Source organism: Loxodonta africana, chromosome 25, assembly GCF_030014295.1.
Source record: "Loxodonta africana isolate mLoxAfr1 chromosome 25, mLoxAfr1.hap2, whole genome shotgun sequence".
In the NCBI taxonomy this organism is placed as follows: domain Eukaryota; kingdom Metazoa; phylum Chordata; class Mammalia; order Proboscidea; family Elephantidae; genus Loxodonta; species Loxodonta africana.
In genome coordinates this window covers 18,624,144-18,651,303 of record NC_087366.1, presented here as the reverse complement: position 1 = coordinate 18,651,303, position 27,160 = coordinate 18,624,144, and the positions used below count along the sequence as shown (strand labels likewise).

General features: G+C 39.2%; 1 protein-coding gene and 1 pseudogene across 1 annotated transcript in view; one reads left to right on the top strand and one right to left on the bottom strand.

Moving 5' to 3' along the window:
• Window positions 1–8,013: 8,013 nt before the first annotated feature.
• The window catches only part of RGL1 (ral guanine nucleotide dissociation stimulator like 1), a 209,696-nt gene continuing 190,549 nt past the window's right edge, over window positions 8,014–27,160 (top strand). Inside the window, exon 1 of the mRNA XM_023549193.2 lies at window positions 8,014–10,954. Coding sequence (XP_023404961.1) covers window positions 10,823–10,954 — 132 coding nt within the window. The 5' untranslated portion in view covers window positions 8,014–10,822. The remainder of the gene's footprint in view (window positions 10,955–27,160) is intronic.
• Window positions 17,946–20,330, bottom strand: LOC104845989 (elongation factor 1-alpha 1-like; annotated as a pseudogene).

Genomic DNA, 27,160 nt, shown 5'->3' with positions numbered 1-27,160 from the left:
TGAGTTTAAACCATGTGGTTTCCCTGAAAGTTTGCCATTTTGTTGCAGTAAGTTTGATTGGCCCAACGACCCCAGCAAGGAGGTCAGGGATGCAAATTTTATATTTGGACAATTCCTATTGTTCTAAGAGTCTGAATCCAAGATCCAGTCTTACTAAGTTTCCACTTTGGTTTGTTGAAAATAGCAAGGTCAATCTGTGGCAGTGAAAAATAGAGAAAAGTGGGAAAGTCCTGTACAAGTTTAAGGAAAGGAAATGAAAGAGAAAAAAAGCTACAACCCAGTTAGAATGAAATGGTGGCACAGAATGAAATGACCCTCTTTTGCCTCAGACAGATACTGGAGTAGATTTCATACAGACTCCGAAACTGAAACCAACACCCAGCTGAGTGTTCGGGCCCCGTATTCTACCCCTCCGCACCCCAATTTGCTGGTCTCAAAGTTGAGGCACTTCAAAAATTTGCCTATCAAATACTGGATGCGTGTGGAAAAAAGGCAGATAAAATGGGCCGATTAGACTACAGCCATGCCTGTCCAAATTCCAACCCTTAACCTTAATGAAAATATAGTCTAGGATCAAACTCAGAAACCCTGCAGATGTATACAAGTCATTTAATGCAGGCTTTGAAAATACCGCGAGGGATGGCTGGCAGTATTCTGCAGGCCTGATGAGAAATCCAGGCTTGGCTCTGCTAGGAATATTTGCAATCTTAAAGAAAATGTACATTCTAATTCAGTAACTATTTAGTATACCCTGGCAAGGTCCTCCCCACAGGCGGAATTGAAAGCACTCCTGACTCTGGCTATGCAAAGCAGTTTTCAAACATAAATCAAAGAGAATTTGGTTTTCAATGGCCTCATTTAGGCTTAAAATTTTTTGATTCACTCCAAAATAATGTGAGGGTTCCATCCTTAGTGGATTAAAAGGAGGTTAAATTTAATGGTACCTCTCATCCTTTTATTTTCTCATCCAATACATACACGAATGCAAGACACATTCTCTATGGTAGATTCTTACAAAACGTAGCATGAGAGAAAATAACATGGAAGAAAAAAAAAGGTTTTTTTTGTAGGGTTCACAAAAGGCATATGGGGCTGTCATTGAAAATAAGGATTGCTTCTTCTCCAATATACATGAAACATGACCAACATTAATAGTCTTCACTAGACTTAATTGGAAAAGGTCACTATGCTTTGACAAGCTCGGTCCTTCGGAAGGCTTTCTTAGAATTTTGTAAGTTATGGCTTGATTACTTTGTTGTGTTAGCTCTGGGCATACAGGTCACACAGGCCTGCAGTCTCTGTTCAGGAGTAAGAGTAGGGAAGCCGTGTCTCTGTTGGTTTCTCCTTCTTGGTTTCATCGTCTTTTAGTGTTCCTGTGTTCACCTGAGTTATTGAGTTTTTGATCCCACGTGGAACAAATTTGCCATGTTATATCCCAGGTGCAGATCAAAACACTCGGATTCACCCTAATCCAAGGCACACTGACACCTACCCCCCACAACCTGATGAACTTTGGACTCTTTGCTTTGGCCTTAGTACGACTTATGGGTCTTTAGTCCTGTTCCAGGAGGAGATCCCAGAGATGCAGTTCAGGGAAGGAACAACATAGATGGAAATAAAGATGCTGCCTTGAACATACGCTGCTTTGGATATAAAGCTTCTTGAACCTAGTTAGTCTAGTAAATTGGTGCCTGGGTGTTCAGCAATATCAACTAGACTTAATCATTGCTGTATTACACTAGTCAAAGAATTCTCTGGGGAAAGGTATTGTCTGATCTCATGAAAGAGAAATGATGTTTAACGGTATATGGTCTATGTGAAAATCACGGTGTCCTTGCTGCTTAGAGACTAAAAGAGAGGAGAAAGATTGGTCTAGAGCCAGCTGACTGCATATGCCTGTCCCAGAGTATTTTCTTGAAAGAGATTTCCTCCATTGGGACCTGCCATTTTCCTGTAGCCTGGTAAAGTGACTGTAATTAAATGGTTTAGACTTGCTTATGGTAAAGTAAAAGATTGGGCACAGGCTGCTCTTTAACCAGAAATGTACAAGGACCAATGTATTTGGATATTAGTTAAAATGATTTTGTGCAATAACTAGTAAACTCAATGGGTTTCCTTCCCTCAACTTAAAATTTTAGAGTTTGCATTCTTTCCATTGAGAAACCCCACTATGAATCCTTTTGAGAGCTCGATTCCTAGGAATTTGGATTTTTCAACATTTATGTGATGCTATTTTGTAGGTGGAACATTGACTATTAAAGTCAATACTATGTATTAAGTATAGCGTAGTGGTAAGGGCACAGGCTCTGAGGTCAGGACAGCTCGAGAGAAACTCTTGGCTTGCTCCTTAGCCTCTCTTGGTCTGAGCTTTTCATGAGGTTGTTCTGAGGATAAACTGATGCTTTTGAAGAGCTAGCCCAGGACAGGGCACCGTGAATGCTGAATGCACTATGGCACTGGGTCATGTCATTGATGTTGCTGTCGTCATTGTGGCGACCTGAAGGATAGCTCTGACCTGAATCAGCTAATCTTCCTTGAACTTGAAGATAAAAATTAGCTCGTGACTGTTGAACTGGACGACACTCTCCAAGTAGGTTTTGCATTTTGCCCTCATTTAGCCAGCTAAAGCTAGAGTTCACAGAATTGTGAAATATTTGCCCCTGGAACGTCATGTGATTTAGAGTTTTCTCTCATTTAAAGCTTCCAAGTGGCATAACTGCTGAGCTTTTTATCATAATAAAATTGCAGGCAATAAAAAATCCAATCTCCTAGAGTCCCCTCTACCTCTCTTAGAACTCTGAAGGATTCTTTGTGATCTCAGACTCTCTTCTGTTTAGTTGTTCTCTCCCTCCCCCACATCTGTCTTTGGAGATTTGTTACCAGACTGCCCGCTCTGAGTGGAGACCAGGAAGGGAGTCTAGCTGTTTTTCTTGTGTTGGCCCTCTGTGCCGAGTAGGAATTGCTGAGCAAAGAGCAGCATTTCTCCAGGGAGATTCCCTAGGGTTGCACAAACTCAGCCTGGGTTTTTCCTTTCTTGAATTATTATTATTGTTAAAAACTTTTGGCCAAATACTCTCATTGAGGGGAAAAAGTACATAAAGTCTGAAGTCCAAATGGACCAACCTTTAAAAAACACCAACTCGAATAAAGTAGGCATGCCTTGTACTTCCTTGATGGTCTACATTTAAAAGGAGAGAGTTGCTCTCAGAGAAAATCACTTCCGACTGCACCGATGCTATTGTGCAACCTTGCTCAGCATTCAGCTGGACGTTACAGAATTAAAACGCCTTTGAAAGTGGCTGCCCAATTATTGACATTGGTTCCAAAATACATCATAATGATAAATTCTCAATCTCTTATTCCGGTGGATTTTTTTAATGGGAAGAAAACAAAGTTTTTTTTTTTTTTTAATGAGTGACCAAGTGTTTTTAAAAAAAATGGAAGAAGCATAGCAAATTTATGTCTGGTCCTGCTCTCAAAGAGCTGCAGTCTAGCAGGAGAGACCAGAATAAGGTCAGGAAGCAACAGAAAGCAATGCACAGACTATAAGTGAGTTGCCTTATACAGTTGCCTTATACAAATACTGTGGAAATTCCTAAGGGAAGAGATTTATGAGGGTCTCTTGCTCCCTTACCTCCTGGTATGTTGATACACACTGTCAGTTCAAACTCAAGCAACATTTAGTATTGCTATGAAATGATCTGAGGTGTCCCCTTGCCCAGGATAAAAACTACCCAGCACTAGGAATCTCTTTTTATGCCGTGGCTTCCTGTCTGAAATCCTGCCTGTCTGTGCCCCAGCCTCTGTCTCTGCACAGGATCCTTGATTCTGACAGTCTCTCTGCATTCCCTGTGGGAATAGGCTAGGTGAGACCACTATGATGCACTCCTTACAGCTGCGAAGGCTGTATCTTGACTCCTTCTTGGATCTTCAAATCTGTAGATACCATGATAGCAGTCATGATTAAAGAACTCTATCACTGGATTGGGATTTGGATGCTAAGGATTGGTAAGCATATTCAAACACCAGCTTAACAAAACCTCAGCTGACCTGCAATTGACTACATATCAGAGGGTTTCTGAATAGCAAAAATGCAGATGTTGTATCATGAATGCCAAGGGGCTCTTGTAATAATGTACTGTTTGTTTGACTTTCGAACAGTCAATGCATTATACAGAAATAAGTACGAAATGTAAGTGCCCCGCAGAAATCACAACCTTTCACTGTTTAGTAATGTAAATCCCGTGGCTCTACTGGAAAAATAATTGAATGCATATTAGTTTTGGTTTCTACATTATTGTTGCTGTTGTTAGGTGCCATCTACTCATAGCAGCCCTATGTACAACAGAGCAAAACACTGCCTGGTTCTGTGCCATTCTCACAATTGTTGTTATGTTTGAGCCCATTGTTGCAGCCACTGTGTCAATCCGTCTCACTGAAGTTTTTCCTCGTTTTCACTGACCCTCTACATTATCAAGCATGATGTCTTTCTCCAGGGACTGGTCCCTCCTGATAATATGTCACAAAACGAACTCTCACCATTCTCACTCCTAAGGAGCATTCTGGCTGTACTTATTCAAAGCATATTTGTTCGTTCTTCTGGCAGTCCATGGTGTGTTCAATAATCTTCGCCAATACCGTAATTCAAATGCATCAATTCTTATTCGGTTTTCCTTTATTCATTGTCTAGCTTTCGCATGCATATGAGGCAGTTGAAAATATCATGGCACACTTTAGTCCTCAAAGTGACATCTTTGCCTGTCAACACTTTAAAGAGGTTTTTTGTAGCAGATTTGTCCAGTGCAATATGTCCTTTGATTTCTTGACTGCTGCTTCCATGGGCATTGATTTTGGATCCAAGTAAAATGAAATTCTTGATAATTTCAATATTTTCTTTGTTTGTCATGATGTTGCTTGTTGGTCCAGTTGTAAGGATTTTTGTTTCTTTATGCTGATGTATAATTCATATTGAAGGCTGTAGTCTCTGATCGTCATCAGTAAGTGCTTCAAATCCTCTTCATTTTCAGCAAGAAAGGTTGTGTCATCTGCATATCATAGGTTATGGGTGAGTCTTCTACAAATCCTGATGCAGCATTCTTCACATAGTCCATCTTCTTGAATTATTCGTTCAGCATACAGATTGACTAAGTATGGTGAAAGGATACAACCCTGATACACACCTTCCCTGATTTTAAACCTCGCAGTATCCCCTTGTTCGGGTCAAACAACTGCCTCTCGGCCTATGTACAGGTTCCACATGAGCACAAGTAAGTGTTCTGGACTTCCCATTCTTTGGAATGTTATGCATAATTTGTTATGCAAATACCTTTACATAGTCAATAAAACACAGGTAAACGTCTTTCATCTATTATCTGCTTTCAGCCAGAATCCATCTGACATCAGCAATGCTAACCCTCATTCCAAGTCCTCTTCTGAATCTGGCTTGAATTTCTGGTAGTTCCTTGTTGATGTACTGCTGCAACCGTTTTTTGAATTATCTTAACCAAAATTTTATGTTTTCTACAGTGAAGGGCTGAGTGTTTTATATTATGTCTGTAAGAGATCTTAGCCGTCTTATAATACTCATATTAGAGTGAGGAAACTAAGACTGAAAAAGATGAAATGACTTGCCCAAACTAGAGAATTAATTGTAGCTTCAGGATTTGAACCCACGCCTTCTGACCAGAATTTCAGTGGTCTTTTTTTTTTTTTTTATGCTCTTCTAAACCTTCAAGTATAACTAAAATTCAAAGACCAGTTCTCGATAGCCTTCTAGGTAGAAGAGTTAAAGATAGTAGGAAATAAAGATAAAACTGTCTTATCTGGACAGGACCTCAGCTCATTAGGAAGAAGAATGAGGATGAGAGGAGGGGGGAGGAAAGAAATGGCAGGAAGACAAATAATCCTGGGAAGAGTCTGGAACTGGGCAAATGCCAGACATTTTCAAGATTGGAAGAAATCTGAGTTGCGTTAAAACTAAAAAACTTTCTTCAGGTAGAAGCAAGAGTTTATGTGTGTAAAGGGGGAAATAAAAGCAGAATACTGCATTATTGATAAGTATGTTGGAATCTACAAGGGCAGAAGAAAAGAATGATCCTAACAGATAAAGACTGGAAACACTGAACCATTCCAATAAGGTCCTGCATATTAAACATTTTTTTTCCTTCTAAAAATATTTAAAGAGGACAGGGAGGAGAAAAAAGAGGGATGTCTCAGATATTGTTTATTATCATAGGAAGGAAAGTCAAATTCAATAACCTACAGATTGGTTTATCAAAGTCAAATATGAGGATTAATAAAATAAATACAGACTTAAGCAAAATTGTGCCCTAGCACTCATTTTTAAAGTCATGTTTCAAAAAGGTTATTTATAGCAGTTATACTTAATTTTCATCAAATGGCAAGAACAGACAGTAATAATGGGTACATTTTTGCATTCTTAGATTGTCCCTTAATACTTAGGTTTTCCAGATCGGCCCTTGAAAAGATGCTCATTCACTTTTTTTTTTTTTAATTAAGATTACAGATTTTTAAAAATATTTTATTGTGCTTTAGGTGAAAGCTGACATTCAAATTAGCTTCCCATCCAACAATTCGTACACATATTGTCCCGTGACATTGGTTGTTAGCCCTGCAATGTGTCAGCATTCCCCCATTTCTACCCTGCCTTCCTCTTGTTTCCATCCTGCCAGTTTCCCTGCCTCTTCCTGCCTTCTCATCTTTGCTTGTGGGCAGATGTTGCTGTTTGGTCTCATTTAGTTGACTGTTCTAAGGAACACATTCCTCAGGGGTGTTATCATTTATTTTGTAGGCCCATCTATTTATTATTTGTCTGAAAGGCGACCTGCGGGAGTGGCTTCAGTTCCAGATTAAAAGGGTGTCTTAGGGTAATAGTTTCTGGGGTTCCTCCAGTCTGTCTTTTTTTTTTTTTTAATGAATTTGAGTTTTGTTCTACATTTTTCTCCCTTTCTAACTGGGATGTTCTGTTGTGTCACTGGTCAGAACAGTTGGTAGTGGTAGCTGGGCACCATTTAGTTCTTCTGGTCTCAGACTAGAGGAGGCTGTGGTTCATGCAGAGTATTAGTTTTTTGGACTTATTTCTTCCTTGAGTCTTTGGTTTCCTTCATTCTTCTTTGCTCCAGATGGGAAGAGACCAATAGTTGTATCTTAGATGGCTGCTCGCAAGCTTTTAAGACGCCAGACACTACTCAACAAATGCTCCTTTATTTTTGGAACTTAATAGTCATTTAGGATATGATGCCATCAGCTGGGTCCTTTGTTATGATTGTGGAAAATATTATGACATTCAGTCAATGACTATTTTTTAAGGAACAGAAGAAATCATTTATCAATATTATATGTTAAACATATTATATCATAAGCATATCACTAGTGAATATTTTTAAAAGATACAGACTTTAAAAACACAAATTAGAAGAATAAATTTATTTAAGTTCATATTTTTCATTTGTAATAATCATAATAATTATTTTTACCAATTTCTAATTGCTATCAATTTCTTATGACACAACTAAAATTTATAAATTTTGATTCTTGTTGCTGTCGAGTCAATTCCGACTCATAGTGGCCCTATAGGACAGAGTAGAACTGCCGTGTAGAGTTTCCAAGGAGCGCCTGGTAAATTTGAACTGCTGACCTTTTGGTTGGCAGCCATAGCACTTAACCACTATGCCACCAGGGTTTCCAAATTTTGATTAGAATGATCTTTTTAAAAATTTTATTGTGCTTTAGGTGAAAGCTTACAGTGAAAAAAAGTGTAGTAGAACTTTAGATTTAAAGAGGAAAAAATGGATCAGTAGTAGGACCAGCTGTATAAATTTCTGGGGATCAGTGAAAAATGAAATTGTGGCCCTCCTTGTTAAAAAGTATTAAGAGAGTGATAGGAGAGCATTAAGGCAAGCACAGGGTCCTTCTGAGCATGGGGCCTGTGTGACTGCGCAGGTTGCATGCCCATAAAGCCTGCCTCAGTCAGAAGTTGAGATGGAGTAAAAAGGAAAAGGAATGATCTATTTTCCCATTTTGTTTTCCTTCCTTATATTTGTTGTCACCCTTACTTATCTACTCTGCATCATATATCAGATGTAATTATCTCTCAAAGGGATACTCATGTCATTTAGCTAAGAGACAGATACTCTAGCTTCTATCCACGGAGAAGGGGCACTAGAGGGAGGTCTCATACCCACCAATGATGGAGGGAGGTGGCTAAAGGTCTTCTGGACTACCCTAGGGGAAAGAGCATGAATTTTGGAAATCTGCAACTTTCTAGTGGTATAGTAAAGTTACTTGACCACTCTGAATCTCACTTTACATAGCTGTAACATGGTGATAATCTACTGTGCAGGGTTATTGTGTGGAGTAAAGAATGTGGAAAATACCTAGCATAGTGGCTGGTATGAAACAGGAGGTTAATATATATTGTATATATGGTCATTTTTTCATGAAAGAGGAGTTGTACTGAGGATGGGTAAAAAACTGCTTAAGTCTCAGATAGGATGGAGGATCTCAAAATGCTTGAAGAGCCTCCTAAGAGCTGGCTGCCTCTCTGCACCCCTCCTTAGTTCCTGAGTGCTTTAGAATGGTTTAAGACTGGGAATTGCATCTTCCTTCCAAACAGGGTGAGGAACAATCTGTGGGAAGTCAGTATACAGTTGAATTCAGTTTCCAACACAGAGAATTTGCCAGTTTTCGCCCACGCCGAAGAGACAAGAAAGCAGCTGTGGGCAGACAGTAGAGAGAGAGCAGTGGGGCCACTAGGACATATCACACTTGCAGATGTCCCATTGTTTGCCTTGAGATTTCCTAGTTTGTCTATTTTATCCGGTTGCTTTTCCATGATATACAAAGGATAGAGCCAAAACAATTTCATGTCGTTTTCCCACTTTGTTTTGATTTATTATTTGTTGTTTACAGTATTATCTCCAATAACAACAATGGAATTTCCTTTTCCACTAAGCTGGCCTGTTTCCATTTTGCCTGTTTATTTTAATTTACTTTTTCAGGACTGAAAGCTCCACATGACTCTTCTTTATTTCCTGCATGTGTAGGTCAGCATCATTTATTAGCCTGTGCACTCAGAAGAACTTTGTTCATTAATTGTAAAGGTTCTGCTTCCTGGTTCCCAATGTGAGTGTATTAAGTGCTTCATGTTGCCAAGTACTGTCCTTCACAGTTTTGGTTAGCAGTTTCCTCATCACTGCTCTCTGCAAGCAGGTGGACTTGCTCTCTGGGGTTGACAGATGCAGTTCTGAAGCCCTAAGGCAAAGAAGTACCTCCTCTGCAGATTTGTTTTCCCAAATCCTCTGACTTGTCACCTCTGCCCCTCTTATCAATCCCAATTTCCTTTTACTTAAAAAAAAAAAAAATTTTTATTTGATTTGTTGTTGTTGAGAATATACACAGCAAAAACCTATACCAATTCAAATTTCTACATGTACATTTCAGTGACTTGATTACATTCTTCAAGTCATGCAACCATTCTCACCCTCCTTTTCAGAGTTGTTTCTCCTGCATTAAATAAACTCACTGCCCCTTAATGTTCCTATGTAATTTTTCGAGTTACCTCCAGAAATCTGGATTCCATGAGAATTTGAAATTTTATTCTGCATTTTACCCCTTTTGAGCAAAGATTCTTCTATGGAATCTTTCGATCAAAATGTCCAGTAATATATTTTTATTTACATTGATTTGGGCAGTGGAGTATGTGAGCATAAAAACTGCTATTTGCAGACATTTCCATGTAAACTAGTCTGTTGTTATCAAATGGCTGAAACAGAATGGCTGAGGGGGCAGCAGCAGACAAGGTGAGAGAAAGGATGTGGAAGAAGCCAGACACAAAGGGCTTTAGGTGCCATGTTAAAGAGTTTGGGTTTTAATTGCTAGGAAAGTTTTTAAGTAGGCAGAGCATCATTATCAGATTTTATCCCGAGAAGGATAAATTTGAGGGGACCTCTTAGGAGAATATGGTGCTGACCCAGGCAAGATGTGATGAGGTTCTGAACAAGTCATGGCAGATGGAATGAGAAAGATGTCAAGGAAGTAGACACTACAAAATTAGTATCGAATTTTTAATGTTATCTTCACAGCAATTGCTGATGAAACTGGAAAGTACTACAGCCAATAAATGTCAAAGGAAATCTTCCTCTGTGCTTCCATTGCAATTTGGAGACATGATTTTTTTGACATTTAGCACACTATATTGTAATAAACTATAATGTAATTACTTGCTTACAATCTTTTCTACTGTGAGACTCTAAGCTTCCTGAGATTAAGAACCATACTACCAAGTCGTTGGTTGCATGATACCTGCGTGGAGCCTGGTATCAACAGTGCCCAGTAGATGTTTGAAGAGTAAGTAAATGACCTTCTCCTGACGTCATAACCAGTGCTTCTTCCACATCCATCACATGGCACGGAAACATGAAACCATCACTCAGGTGTGCCTTATGTCCTCCCATCTCTCTCTCCTCCTCTGGGAGCGAGAACAAAGTGACGAGCAGATGTAACAGGTGGATGATGCTTTTTGTTTTGCTTTAAAAGCTATATCACTGCTTCTGTTATCAAAATGCATCCTTTCCTCCAGAAGACTGCATTAAAATACCAATAATGAATATTTAGAATATAAAAAAAAAATAAAAAGGGGCCATAAAACCTACTGCGATCCTGCTTTCAATGGTCTCATTATCCACAAATCAAACATGATAATTGCTTTCATATTCCTTTTTATGTTACTTAATGTTTTAATCTGGCTCACACTTTATTCTTCCACACAGATCCGTGATGCCTCCTGCCTGGCTCTTTCAAGATGGAGGAGAAAACTGTGGGAGAGCCTAGTCAAGTGGTGTCTAAGTTCAAACTTCCCACCAAGGTAGACAGCACTGGACACTGGCTGGTAGAAGATCATGCTCGAATATGGGAAGTTTTAAAGACAGAGGAGGTAAGGCAACTCTACATGACATAGTTGGCGTATTGGCGGATTTGCTCAGACTATAATTCTTAGTGTAGCTAGGACCAAAGATCAGCTGGGCAAGTCTTTATTCAGTGGCCATGGACACAGCCATAAGTAGGGAACAGTCAGTCAGTGGTGCATTCCTTAGACATTGATAACTAACTCCACAGTGATTCAGTCAAAGGAGGTAGAACTGACAGCCAGAGCTTTAAAAAATGAGGAGGCTCATACATATACAATCAGTACTTTAGTCTCATGTGTCATCAATGCATAGCTGTTGAGTATCCTTCAGCCTGCCTTCTCTCCAGGCTGCCCTTTTGTGACTCTTTTCTCAAAGTCTATTGTTCAAATCCATTTTGACTTATAGGAAATGTTAGTATGTATATGTGTGTGTGTGATTGAGAGGGAGAGAGGGCTAAAGGAGGGCATAGACAGAGAGGTAAGAGACAGAGAGAGATGTACGCTTTTATTCCCTCAAGGAAACCCTGGTGGCGTAGTGGTTAAGGGTTCAGCTACTAACCAAAAGGTCGGCAGTTTGAATCCACCAGGCGCTCCTTGGAAACGCTATGGAGCAGTTCTACTCCCTCCTATAGGGTCATTGTGAGTTGGAATTGACTTGATGGCAATGGGTTTTTTTGGTTTGGAAATTGTAAATTATGCCTTTTATTTTTACTAGAAAGACCTGACTCCTGACTAAGCTTGAGATATACCTATTTTACCTGCTGTGAAAAGGAAATGAAAACTAGAGGCTTTAATATGTGGAAAAGAGTACCTTAGAGAGAGGTACAAAAGCAAGGATTTTAAAACAACTGATGTGGATAATGTGGATAGAAACATAATTGGGAAAACACAGACCACTTACTCAATGGTGTTTTGACTTCCAGAAAGAATAGCAACTATTTCCTGAGAGGCTCTACCATTATCATGGGTGATTGTCCAGGATTTGGCTCTCAGTTTTCAAGCCTAGAAATTTCATTTTTTCACAAATCTAGCAGCATATTCATCTTTCTTCGGGAAAATTCACATTAATTAAGTTTATGAGGCTGATGTATAAAAAGAAAATGTTATTGTTGTTAGCGTCCATCAGCGTGGCCCCTGATTCATGGTGACCCTGTGCACAGTGGAACAAAATGATGCCTAGTCCTGCACCATCCTCATGACTGGCTGTGGATCAAACTGTTGTGATGCATAGGGCTTTGCTGGCTGATTTTCTGAAGTAGATTGCCAGGCCTTTCTTCCTACTCTGGCTTAGTCTGGCAGCTCCACTGAAACCTGATTCAGCATTGTAATCCATTAATTGAGAGAAGTGTAACGGTTTCACATCCTGAAATATTTAGAAGGTCTAGTATGCACTCTCTGTAGACAAATCTAAATGGGAAATTAAATCGTGGTGAGAAAGTTTCCTCTTAAAAGTAGAATCAGAGCAAGTGAAATTATATAAATTCATTATTTAACAACGAGACAAGTGTATCAGGGTGTTTTGGTTGCAAGCAGCAGAAACCGATTCTGGTTTTGGGAGGTTCACAGAATTGTTGGGAAAGCTGGAGAACTAGACTTGGAAATAGGACAGAACCCAAGTCTGCAGGAACTGCTCAGGGTGCTGCCCTTGGCATATACTCCAAATCGGTTCACCACCCCACTCCCCCTTGTCCTCATGTATCTCTGCTAAAGATGCAAAGCTATGGGAGAGAAACTTACTGCTAAGCTTAGTCACATGTGTCTGTCTTGGTTATACTGTAAAGAGAAAAGGACTTTCCCATGAGAAATTGTTATACCAAGTCCTCACTACACTTGTATTTGGAATCCAAATCTCTAATATTCACATGTTATGACAATTTCAATCCAAGAAAATAATATAGCAATTAGTCATACATGTGAAATCCAGGAGAAGCAAATATAGACCCTCTCTGTAGGGATGCTTGCTCAACAGATTTTTTTTTTTTTTTTTCTTAAAGAATAAATCTCCGCAGTTGAAGTTTCTGTGCATCCCATTTAACAGAGTCAAGGCTAGGGTGAGCCAACTGAGGTGCTGAGGGTACAAAACTTAAGGAGGCACTCACTCCTAGGTTTGTGCCCTGCACTTGCACAAACTTGAGAATAAGTGCTTCCTTAAATTTGCAACCGGCCACCTAATTCCATTCCCCTCTCTCCTTCCCCCAAAATAATCACTATCCTGAATTTAGTGCTTATCATCCTTATGCATATTTCTATGTTTGTACTAGGTACATGTATCTAATATATAGTATTGAATTTCATATTTTAAATTTTACACAAGTTTTATACTGTATATATACTATAGCTTACTTTTTTTATTATGGTGAATACAGTCGGCCGTCCGTATATGCTGGTTCCACATCTGCGGATTCAACCAACCACAGATGGAAAATATTTGGAAAAAAAGGTTCCAAAAAGCAAAACTTGAATTTGCCACTTGCCAGGCACCCTGCTGAATCCACACAAATGAAGTGATGTGTAGGCATACCCTGCTGTAGCCTCCCTCCATCTCACAGATCCTCAGTCTCTTTCCAGCTCTGGTTGTGTGAGCATTTTTCCCTCACCTCTTGTTCATTGGCTACTTGAGTTGTGTGCACCCTTTGCTTCTGTGAAAAAATGGCTCTGTGGAAAAAAAGCAGTCTCTCAAAAGCTAAGTGTAAGGGGGTTGAGGATAGCAAGAGGAAGGAATTTCAGGGTGGTAAAAGATGGCTGACTAGCTATGTAAAGCGGTGCAGCCTTGGGAAGTTCAAGATCAAGGGCAAATCAGCAGCATCGGTGTTCCCAGAAGAGCTCAAGAAACTCATAGAAGAAAAAGGCTACCTTCCAGAGCAAGTCTTCAGTTGTGAGGAAACAACTATTTACATACCATTTACATGGTATTAAAAAAAAAAAAAAAATTTTTTTTTTTTTAGGTATTATAAATAACCTAGAGATGAGTTAAAGTATACAGGAGGGTGTAAGGAGGTTATATGCAAATACTGTGTGACTTTTAATAATGGACTTGAGCGTCCAAGGATATTGGTATCCGTGGGGGTCCTGGAACCATCCCCCTCAGATACTGAGGCATGACTGTATACAGTAAACCTTCAAAAGGAGGATCCTGTGTGTCTTAGTCATCTAGCGCTGCTGTAACAGAAATACCACCGGTGGATGGCCTTTAACAGAGAAATTTATTTTCTCACAATCTAATAGGCTAGAGGTCCAAATTCAGCGTGTGAGCTCCAGGGGAAGGCTTTCTCTCTGTCAGCTCTGGAGGAAGGTCCTTCTCTTCAGTCTTCCCCTGGACTAGGAACTTCTCCGCGCAGGAACCCCAGGTCCAAAGGACGCGCTCTGCTCCCAGTGATTCTTTCTGGGTGGTATGAGGTCTCCAACTCTGCTTGCTTCCCTTTCCTTTTATCTCTTGTAAAATAAAGCATGGTGTGGGTCACACCCCAGGGAAACTCCCTTTACACTGGATCAGGGATGCGACCTGAGCAAGGGTGTTATCTCTCACCCTAATCCTCTTTAACCACCAACAGAGATTATGATTTATAACACATGGGAAAATCACAAAATGGAGGACAACCACACGATAACTGGAAATCATGGCCTAACCAAGTTGACACATATTTTGGGGGGACATAATTCAATCCATGACACTGTGTAAGGCAGAAACCTGTCAGAGAAGGAAAACTCAAATATTTTCCACAATAGAGTGATAGAAAAATGGTTAGATTGCACCCTGTCAATGGTGGAAAACTGGAGAGACCTGAAAAACAAGGCAGTCCTGTCGAGTTCCAGCTCTCACAGATTTCACTGGATATGTAACAAAGCATTACCATTTCAACATTGTTCAGATGTACAATTTAGTGACATTAATTGTATTCATCAGGTTGTGCAACCATCACCATTCTCCACTTCCAAATTACAGCTTGTTTTTATCACTTAACATTTTGTTTTTATTTTATCTGTTTTCTATGTTGATGTATGTAGTTCTCGTGTATTCATTTTAACTGCTGTTTATATTCTATTAATTAGTGAAACCAAGTTTATCCATTCTCTCCTTCATTAGCTTTTATTTGCATTTTTCTCCTATACAGTGGGCAGTGTAATACATTTTTTATTGTGAACATGTGTTAATTTTTTCTAGCATAGGCACCTAGAAACTCTATGCGGGCAGTTCTACTCTATCCTGTAGGGTTGCCATAAGTCGGCAATCGACTTGTCGGCAATGGGTTTGGTTTTTTTTTTTTTTTTGAGGCATTTAGAAGTAGAGTGCTGAGTTGGAAATTATGAACAACTTAATTTTACTAAATATTACTAGGTTGGTCTCCGAAATGGACATCAGTGTATACCCCTAGTAGGGGTATATGAGAGTTTTCCCTGCTGTATATCCTCACCAGTTATTAGTATTGTTAGACCTTTAAATATTGGCTAATCTGATTGTTTTGAAATAGGACCTCGTTGTTTTAAAGTGAATTTCCCTGAATCCTAGTGAAGTTGAGCACCTGTTTTACATGGTTTTTGGCTATGTAGTTTCCTCTTCTGTGAATTATCTGTTCATGTTCTTTGCCTATTTTTTCCATTGGCTCATTTTCTTTTTCCTTATTGATTTGTGCAAACTAATACATTGTTTACAAATCCCTTTATTGAGCCCTGGTGGTGCAGCTGTTAAGTTCTTGGCTGCTAACTGAAAGGTCCTTGGTTTGAACCCACCAGCCACCCTGCAGAAGAAAGATGGTAGTCTGATGACAGCCTTGGAAACCCAGTGGACACATTCTGCCCTGTCTTGTAGGGTTGCTTTGAGTCAGAATCGACTTGACGGCAGTGGGTTTTTAATCCTTTTATTGATTTTATGTATTGAAACCATAATTTCCCAGTGTGAAGTTTTAAAATTTAATATAGTAAAATTCTTCAATCTTTTTCCCTTGTAGTTTGTGCTTTTTCTGCTTTAAGAAATTGTTCCTGACCCCAAGATGGTAAAGATAGTCTCCAATTTTTTTTCTTAAAAGTTTTCAAGGCATGCTTTTACTTACTTGAAACATATTTTATGGTCTAAAGTAGAGATATGATTTTAGTTTCTTCATATAATCAATTTTACTAGTACCATTTTCGAACGTCTGTCATTTCTCCTTTAGTTTGTCATGCCGCCTCTCATGTATCACGTTTCCACACTGTCTCTGTTGGTGTGATACCTCCTCAACAATGATTGCTTTAAAATAAACCAAATATCTGATAGGGCAGATCCCTCCTCTGACTTGTTGCTCTTCAAAATTGTCTTGGCTGCTTTTGGAATTTAGATTTTCCATATAAATTTTTTAAAAAATTAAAAAAAAATCAAAAGCCAGTTGGGAATTTGATTGGGATTGCAATAAATTTGTTGATTAATTTGGGAAGTATCAACATCTTTATGATATTCAGTAAATATCTTGTTTCTAGTGTTTTACACCTAAGTATGATATTTGCTGTAAGATTAAAAAAAATGTTTTTATTGAGGTAAAATTCATATGACGTAATATTAACCATTTTAAAGCAAACAATTCAGTGGCATATAGTACCTTTATAGTGTTGTGCACCCACCACCTCTACCCAGTTCCAAAACATTTTCACCACCCCAAAAGAAAACCCTGTACCCAGTAAGCACTTACTCTCCATTCCCTTCTCCTCCCAGCCCCTGGCAATTGGTAATCTGCTTCCTGTCTCTATGGCTTTACCTGTTCTAGATACTTCATATAAATGGAATCACATGATTATACCATGATTTATTTATTCATTATTCTGTTGATGGACATTTGAGTTATTTACCGTGTTTTTGCGATTTTGAGCAGTACTACTAAGAACATACTCAGACATATTTTATTGGTGCCCATGTGCAAGAGTTTCCCCAGGTTAGTACCTCTCAGGGTAATCGTTGAATTGGATATCTGCATGTTCTGTTTTATAGGCTGTTTCCAAAGTGTTTCCAAAGTGTTTGTACCGATTTCCACTTTTACCAGCAGTACATAATAATTTCTTTTGCCTACTATGCATTCTTTGAATGTTTCTGGTGAGAGTGCAGCTTCCTCCATCTGGTGATTTAGGGACCTGGGCTACTTCCTTTCTGCAGCTTCAGCATTCTCTGGGGCCTTGGAATCTTTTGATCCCAATTAGCAACTAGGAAAAGAGAGTACGAAGATGACACATCCACTTTTTAACCCTCTTGTAACAGAAGTGACGTTTATTTTATCAGCTTACTACTGAGAACTAGTCATATTGCTCCACATGGATGTGAAGGAGGTGGGGTAGGGAAATATGATCTTTGGCTGGTTAGTGATGACTCAGTAGTATGCACAGGGGAACACAAATTGAATTTTGGTGAGCAATTAATTAACCATAACAACAACAACCGCAAAGCTGAAGGTTACCTAGTTTGGCAAAAGCTAATAGAAGCCAGCTTCAGTGCTTATTTTTGTGGGCTCTGCATCCATCTAGGTTTTGGCTTTTAAGGGTCTTAATTTCTTACCCACTTAACAATGTTGCAAAAGATTTTTTAGCTCTATTTTAGCAAGCATTTTTTTATTTGTTTTAGTGGGAGAGTCAATTAGGGTATTCAGTTCACCATTCTGCTGGAAATATGAGTCCTACACTCTCCCATGAGTTATTTAAAAGTGTGATTTTAAAATTTAAACATTTTCTTAAAATGATCTTTTAAAATTATTTCACTCGGTCACAAAGTGTCATCTAGATAATGCTGAATCTTTAGCGTTTTGACCATATTGAGTTTACTTAACTGCCTTCTTAAAATCATTTAAAAGTTTAATACAGGCACAAATGAGGCTGTGAAATGTATTTGAAATTAAAATATTTTCATCTTCAATGTAGTGATCAATTGTAGCTATTCTAAATATACTCTAAAAATACACATATTTAATTTTTTTCCAGTATCTTTTATTTCTCCTAGAACCTAGACACAATTATCTTAGAATAAGTGTACTCCTCAGTACAAGTTAAAGTTCAGTTTAGATTCTAACTACTGCATTATTTGTAAATGTGAGAAAGCACATTTCAAAAAGTGGGAAATGGATGAAATTATAACAAACCCACTCAATTATACTATACAAAACTAAATTGTATATGCAACACGGCCTTTACTACAGAATTGAGCTTTCTTGCAAGGCAGCTTATATATAAACATTAGAAGTTACTTTTTGCTTTTCTGTCCTAACCAATATTGAGTGCTGTGACCAACCCTACTCCCATAGCTTTTCCACTAAGCCCTTAAAGAACCCTCCCCTTTTAGACATAGGTGAAAAAACCACCCAATTGCTGCATGAAGTATTTCAGTTAACCCTGAAATAGTTTCAGCAGAGAAAACACCGGAATTAGAAAGTTTCTCTACTGACCAAAAGAAGACACAGGTTTCTTATTAAACTTTGTTTTAATGGGTCTCAAAATTCTGTGACAGATTTTTGGTCAAGTTGTTTTCATTTAAAAAGTACTGGTTTTAAAAACTTATAACTTAAAACTGCCACACAGGAGAAACAAATGGTCCACAAAACATTCCTTTTCTTCTGAACGTTTTATGATGCCTTGTTATTATTAACCAGTCTTTTACTATTAAATTTAAATGGCCAGTTGAGACAAGCAGTTCTGAGACTGTTCTTCCACCACTGATTAAGACTGGGGTGGCAGGTATTATGCATAATATTCATTTATCCCTCTTAGCTTTCTGAGCAGACTTGGTGGCCTTGCCAGCTCCTGCAGCTGTTTTGTCCACTGTCTTGATGATACCCACAGCAACTGTCTTTCTCATATCCTGAACAGCAAAACGACCCAGAGAAGGATAGAGTAGCTCTCAATACACGTAAACTAGCCAGGAACCACGTCACCAGACTTCAAGAATTTCGGGCCATCTCCCAGCTTCTTTTGGAAACTCTGTGGGGCTTGGAAACTCTATGAGGAAGTTCCACTCTGTCCTATAGGATCACTATGAGTCGGAATCGACTCAATGGCACTGGGTATGGGGCAGTTCTACTCTGTCCTATAGGGTCATTATGAGTCAGAATCGACTTGACAGCAATGGTTTTTTTTTTTTTTTTTTTTCTCCCAGCTTCTGACCAGAAGGCCAATCAGTCTTCTCTTTGAGCTGAGCAAACTTGCAAGCAATGTGATCTGTGTGACAATCCAGCACAGGTCCATAGCCACCACCGATTAGCCTGGATGGTTTGGGATCCTCACCTGAGTAGTGAAGCCAGCTGCTTCCATTGGTGGGTCATTTTGCTGTCACCAGCCACGCTGTCTGACTAACATCTTTGACAGAGATGTTCTTGACGTTGAAGCCCACATTTTCCCCAGGCAGAGTCTTGCTCAAAGCTTCATCATGAATTTCAATAGACTTTACTTCAGCAGTGATATTGACTGGAGGAAAGGTGACCACCATGCCTGGTTTGAGAACACCAGTCTCTACTCTGCCCACAGGGACAGTGCCATCACCAATTTTGTAGACATCCTGGAGAGGCAGACAGAGGGGCTTGTCTTTTGGACGAGTTGGAGAAAGGATGCAATCCAAAGCTTCAGGCGGTGTGGTCCCACTGGCATTGCCATCCTTACAGGTGACTGTCCATCTCTTGAACAAATGCTTGTTGGCACTTGGCTCCAGCATGTTGTCATCATTCCAGCCAGAAATTGGCACAAACACTACTGTGTCAGAGTTGTAGCCAATTTTCTTAATATAGGTGCTGACTTCCTTAACAATTTCCTCATACTGCTCTGGCTGTAGGGTGGCTCAATGGAATCCATTGCGTTAATACCAACAATTAGTTGTTTCACACCCAGAAGCCAGAAGGTTATGCTCATGGGTCTGCCCATTCTTGGAGATACCAGTTTCAAATTCACCAATGCCAGCAGCAACAACCAGGACAGCACAGTTAGCCTGTGATGTTCCTGTAATCATGTTTTTGATAAAGTCTCTGTGTCCCGGGCATCAATGATGGTCAAGTAATACTTGCTGGCCTTAAATTTCCACAGGGAGATATCAGTGGTGATGCCTCGCTCATGTTCAGCTTTTAGTTTATCCAAGACCACTGCATACTTAATGGAGCCCTTTCCCATCACAGCAGCTTCCTTCTCAAATTTTTTGGTGGTTCTTTTTTTGATCCCACCACATTTGTAGACAGGTGACCAGTAGTGGTGGACTTGCCTGAATCTATGTGTCCAGTGATGACAATGCTGATATGAGTCTTTTCCTTTTCCATTTTGGCTTAGACTTCGCGATAGTTTTCACCAACACCAGTGTTCTGGTGGCAAAGCTCAAATATTTAATTTTTAAGTAAAAATAATGTCTTTAGGTAGTAGGGGGGAAAAAAAAGACATTTCTGTGCAAGGGTTAAATGTGAAAAATAAAAGTCTTTATAAAATCTCAATGTCTTTTATTTTTTAAAATGGGTGAGGGACCAGTGGGGGGATTGGTCATGTTTTGGTGGTGATAAAAACATTCTATTTCTTGACCGTCATGGTGGTTACGTGTTGTCAAAACTCATCCAACTATATGAAATGGATGCATTTTATTATATGTAAATAAGTTGACACATGGAGTCACCATGAGTTAGAGTTAACTCAGTTGCAACTAGTTTTTGGTTAAAGTCAATTTAAAAAAGTGGACAAGGGATGGGGGAGCAGAGTTAAGTAAATTTATCGATAGTTGCAAAACTATGTGATAAGTTAAGTAATTTAATAAATATGTCCACAAGGTATTTTGAAAGCCTGGAGCCTGGAGTGTAATCCAGCATGGGTATGTGTACACTTTTGTAGATGTGGGTGTCAGGGAAAGAAAGTTTCCCAGTGAGGTAATGGTTGAGTTCATTCTTAAAGAAAAAGTAGAAATTATTCCCAGCAAATGGACTTTTAGTAGGAGAGCCAGAGTAAACATTCCTGGAAGAATGTAAAGACAAGTGTTAGAAAGAACGATGCAGTTTATAGAGTCTGTTGCAGAAAAAGAATGACAAGAGTTGAAGCTGAGAGGCACCAAACAGTGAAGAACCTTATGTGCCTCACTCAGAAATTAAGAAATTATTTTGTGGGCATAGGGGAGTCAGTGAAGGGTGTTAGGCAGCGGTAGTGACATTGTCAGATTTGTTTTTTAGAAATGCTACTCTGCCAGACATGTGAAGGATGATCTAGAACGCTTCAAAGCCATTCTAGCCCATGCTGGTCTCTCTCTGCTCTGTCTACACTGTGCTAGTCAATACTCAATAGCGATTATTTGGAGTTGTTCACTTTTTCATGATGGGATTTCTCTCTCACCAACTAGACTGTTTGTCCATGAGACCATATCCATCAGTTTTAATTCTACTTCACTTATAACCCCCAAAGCAATGGCACACTGCTGGACATAGGTTGAAACACTCATAAATACCTGATGATTGATTGAGTAATCATGTTCAAGATTTCATGGTAGTATGTTGTGTCTCTAAATTGTAACATCAGCCAATATGTTGCCATCTCTGGGTACAAAGGTGATTCATTTGATTCACCATTGAATAGCATTAAGTGGTGGTGACATTTTATCTTTAGTATTGCTGATTGAATTTTCACCACGTCATCTACCACAAACCGGACCTATCTGTGTTCAGTTCCTCACATGTGTGAGAGGACTGCCAAGATAATAATGTTCTCTGTGGCTGTGGAACAGAGATGTTCTCTGTGTGGAATTAAACTAGTGAATTGCCTGCCTGGAGACTGGACAAATGACCTCTTCCTCTCTATCCGGTTTAGGAATGGGCCCCACACTGTAACATCACATTCTTGGAGGAGGAAATAGTAATGTGTTCATCATACATGCCTTACAGATTAAATCATATGCATCTGAAAGACAGGAAGAGGGAGAATTTTTAAAAAAGAAATTGGATAGCAATTTGGACAAGCAGTGGATGTGCATTTTATTAAACCCTGAAAAGGCTGCTCTTTGCTGAAATTAAAGGCTGTGGTTTTACGAGAGAGCTAAGGTTCTTCTTTGTGATTCTGAAGGACTCTTTTTCTCTGTGCCACAATTTTTTTTAATACATCTGGATTTCATTTTATTTATTATTTTTTAATTTTATTGTCTTTTAGGTGAAAGTATACAGTACAAATTAGTTTTTCATTCAAAAGTTCATATACAAATTGTTCTGTGACATTAGTTGCAATACCTGCAATGTGTCAGCACTCTCCCCCTTTCCCTTTCCACCCTGGGTTCTCCATGTTCATTCCTCCAGTTTTCCGGCCTTCTCATCTTTTTGCTTTTGGGCAGGCATTGCCCATTTGCTCTCATATACTGGATTGAACTAGGAAGCATGTTCCTCATGTGTGTTATTGTTTTACTTTGGGTTCCATCAAGTGGGTTCCGACTCATAGCAACCCTGTGTACAACAGAATGAAACACTGCCAGGTCCTGTGCCATTCTCACAATTCTTGCTATGTTTGAGCGCATTGTTGCAGCCACTGTGTCAGTCCATCTCGTTGAGGGTCTTCCTCTTTTTCGCTGACCCTCTACATTACCAAGCATGATGTCCTTCTCCAGGGACTAGTTCCAGGGACTGGTCCCTCCTGATAACATGTCAAAGTACATGAGGCGAAATCTCACCATCCTTGCTTCCAAGGAGCATTCTGTCTATATTGCTTCCAAAACAGACCTACTCATTCTTATGGCTGTCCATGGTAGTATAGTCAATATTCTTTGCCAAGACCATGATTCGAAGATATCAATTCTTCTTTGGTCTTCCTTATTCATTGTCCAGCTTTCATATGCATATGCAGCAACTGAAAATATTGTGGCTTGGGTCAGGCACACCTTAGTCCTCAAAGTGACATCTTTGCTTTTTAACACTTAAAAGAGGTCTTTTGCAGCACATTTGCTCAATTCAATATGTCTTCGATTTCTTCACTGCTGCTTCCATGGGCATTGACTGTGGATCCTGGTAAAATGAAATCCTTCACAACTTCAGTATTTTCTTCATTCATCATGATGTTGTTATAGGTTCAGTTGTAAGGATTTTTAATCCATACTGAAAGCTGTAGTCTTTGATCTTCCTCAGTAACCGTTTCAAGTCGTTTTCACTTTCAGCAAGCAAGGCTGTGTCATCTGCATATTGCAGGTCGTTAATGAATCCTCCACCAATCCTGATGCCCCATTCTTCTCCATATAATCCAGTTTCTTGGATTATTTGCTAACCATACAGATTGAATAAGTACGGTGAAAGGATGCAACCCTGACACACACCTTTCTTGATTTTAAACCAGAAAGTATTCCCTTGCTCTGTTTAAATGACCGCCTCTTGGTTTTGGTCTATGTATAGGTCCCTCATGAGCACAATTAAGTGTTCTGGAATTCCCATTCTTTGCAATGTTATCTATCATTTGTTATGATCCACAAAATTGAATGCCTTTGCATATTCAATAAAACACGGGTAAACATCTTTCTGGTATTCTCTGCTTTCACCCAATAGCCATCTGACATCAGCAGTGATATCCCTCATTCCACATCCTCTCCTGAATTTAGCTTGAATTTCTGGCAGTTCCTTGTAGATATACTGCTGCAACCATTTTTGAATGATCTTCAGCACAATCTTATTTATGTGTGATATTAATAATATTGTTCAATAATTTCTGAATTCCGCGTTCTGTTGGATCACCTTTGTAATGGACACAAATATGGATCTCTTCCAGTTGGTTGGCCAGGTAGCTGTCTTCCAAATTTCTTGGCAGAGACAGGTGAGCACCTCCAGTTCTGCATCCTTTTGTTGAAACATCTTAATAGGTATTCCATCAATTCCCAGAGCCTTGTTTTTCACCAGTGCCTTCAGTGCAGCTTGGACCTCTTCCTTCAGTGCCATCAGTTCTTGATCATATGCTACCTCTTTAAATGGTTGAAAATTGACCAGTTCTTTTGGTACAGTGACTATGTATTTCTTCCATCTGCTTTTAATGCTTCCTGTGTCATTCAATATTTTGCCCACAGAATCTTTCAGAATTGCAACTCGAGGCTTGAATTTTTCCTTCAGTTCTTTCAGCTTGAGAAATGCAGAGCATGTTCTTCCCTTTTGGTTTTCTAACTCGAGGTCTTTGCACATTTCATGATAATACTTTACTTTGTTTTCTCAAGCCACCCTTTTGAAATCTTCCATTCAGTTCTTTTACTTCATCATTTCTTGCTTTTGCTTTTGCTACTCTATGTTTAAGAGCAACTTCCAGAGTATCTTCTGACATCCATTTTGGTCTTTTCTTTCTTCCCTGTCTCTTAATGACCTTTTGCTTTCTTCATGTATGATGTCCTTCCCACAATTCGTGTGGTCTTTGGTCATTAGTGTTCAATGTGTCAAATCTATTCTTGAGATGGTCTCTGAGTTCGGGTGGGATATAGTTAAGATCATATTTTGGCTTTCGTGGACTTGTTTTAATATTCTTCAGTTTCAACTTGAACTTGCATATGAGCAATTGATGGTTTCTTCCGAAGTCGGCCCCTGGCCTAGTTCTGATTGATGATACTGGGCCTTTCCATCATCTCTTTCCACAGATGTAGTTGATTCCTGTCTTTTGTATCCGGTGAGGTCCATGTGTACAGTTTGCCACTTATGTTGTTGAAAAAAAGGTATTTGCAATGAAGAAGTCGTTGGTCTTGCAAAATTCTATCATGTCATCTCTGGCATCATTTCTGTTACCAAGGCCATATTTTCTTTTTGTTTGAAAGCATTGCCTCTGTATTTTCTTCCAAGAATTTTTTTGCTTTATTATTGTGCTTTAGGTGAAGGTTTACAGAGCAAATTAGTTTCTCATTATAACAATTAACACACATATTATTTTGTCACATTTGTTGCCAACCCTGCGATGTGTCAACACTCTCCCCTTCTCAACCTTGGGTTCCCCATTTCCATTCGTCCAGCTCTCCTGTCCCCCTCTGTCTTCTTGCCCTTGCCCCTGGGCTGGTGTGCCCATTTGGTCTCAGATACATGGTTGAGCTACATGCATTATTGTTTGTTTCATGGGCCTCTCTAACCTTTGGCTGAAGGGTGAACCTTAGGAGTGACTTCAGTACTGAGTTAAAAGGGTATCCAGGGGCCATACTCTGGAGTTTCTCTGGTCTCTGTCAGACCAGTAAGTCTGCTGATTTTTGTGAGTTAGAATTTTGTTCTACGTTTTTCTCCAGCTCTGTCCAGGTCTCTCTATTGTGATCCTTGTCAGAGCAGTCAGTGGTGGTAGCTGGGCACCATGTATTTCTTCTGGACTCAGGCCACTGGAGGCCTCGATTCATGTGGTCCATTAATCCTCTGGACTAATATTTTCCTTTTGTTTTTTGTTTTCTTCATTATCCTTTGTTCCGAACGTGATGGTACCAATGGCTGTATCTTAGATGGCCACTCGCAGACTTTCAAGACCCCAGATGCTACTTGCCAAAGCAAGATGTAGAACATCTTCTGTATGAACTATGTCATCCCAATTGACCTAGATGACCCCCGTGACTATGGTCCCCACCCCTCAGCCCCAGAACTCAGTCCCTTAAGGTGTTTGGATGTATCTAGGAAGCTTCTATAACTTTACCTTGGTCCAGTTGTGCTGACTTCCCCTATACTGTGCGTTGTCTTTCACTTCACCAAAGTTAATACTTGTCTACCATAGGGTAGCTATGAGTTGGAATTGACTTGACGGCACTAGGTTTTTTTTTTTTTTTTTTTAATCCTCTTCCTACCCCTCCCTTCCCTTGTAACCATCAAAGATTGTTTTTTTTTCTGTGTGTAAACCTTTTCTTGGTTTTTTATAATAATGGTCTCATACAATATTTGTACTTTCGTGATTGACTTATTTCACTCAGCATAATGCCTTCCAGATTCATCCATGTTGGGAGATGTCACAGATTCATCATTGTTCTTTATCATTTCGTAGTATTTAATTGTGTGTATGGACTGTAATTTGTTTATCCATTCATCTGTTGATGGGCACTTTGGTTGTTTCCATCTTTTTGCTATTGTGAATAATGCTGCAGTGAACATGGGTATACTTATGTCTATTTGTGTTTACAGCTCTTATTTCTCTAGGATGTATTCCTAGGAGTGGGATTGCTGGATCATATGGTATTTCTATTTCTAACTTTTTAAGGAGGTACCATATCATTTTTCAGAGTGGTTGTACCATTTTCCATTTCCACCAACAGTACATAAGTGCTCCAAGCTCCCCAAAACCTCTCCAACATTTGTTATTTTGTTTTTGTCTAGTGCCAGTAATGCTGAGGTGAGATGTTATCTCATTGTAGGCTTAATTTGCATATCTCTAATGGCTGATGATCGTGAGAATTTCCTTATGTGTCTGTTAGCTGCCTGAATGTCTTCTCTGATGAAGTGTCTGTTCATATCCTTTGCCCATTTTTGAATTGGATTATTTGTGTGTTTGTTACTGAGGTGGTGGAGTGTTCTATAGGTTTTAGAGATTAGACCCTTGTCGGATATGTTGTAGCCAAAATTATTTTCCCAGTCTGTAGATTCTCTTTACTCTTTTGATGAAGTCTTTTAATGAGCGTAAGTGTTTAATTTTTAGGAACTCCCAGTTATCTGGTTTCTCCTCCAGTGTTTGTGCATTGTTAATTATGGTTTGTATTGTATTTATTGCCATGTATTAGGGCTCCTAGTGTTGTCCTATTTTTTTCTTCCATGACCTTTATTGTTTTAGTTTTTATGTTTATGACTTTGATCCATTTTGAATTAGTTTTTCTGTGTGTAGTATGAGGTATGGGTCCTGTTCCATTTTTTTACAGGTGGACATCTAGTTTTTCCAGCACCATTTGTTACAAAGACTGTCTTTTCCCTATTTAATGGACTTTGGTCCTTTGTCAAAGAATAGCTGACCTTAGGTGGATGGATTTACATCTGGGTTCTCGATTTTGTTGCATTGGTCTATGTGTCTGTTCTTATACCAGTTGGTGTACCAGTACCAGGCTATTTTGACTACTGTGGCTTTATTGTAGGTTCTTAGATTAGGTAGTGTGAAGCCTACTTTGTTCTTTCTTTTCCATAATGCTTTACTTATCTGGGGCCTCTTTCCATATAAAGTTGGTGATTAGTTTTTCCATCTCATTAAAGAATGCTGTTAGTATTTGGATCGGGATTGGATTATATCTTCAGATTGCTTTGGGTAGAAGTGACATTTTCACAATGTTGAGCTGTCCTATCCATGGTCATGGTATGTTTTTCCATTTATGTAGGTCTCTTTTGGAGCCCT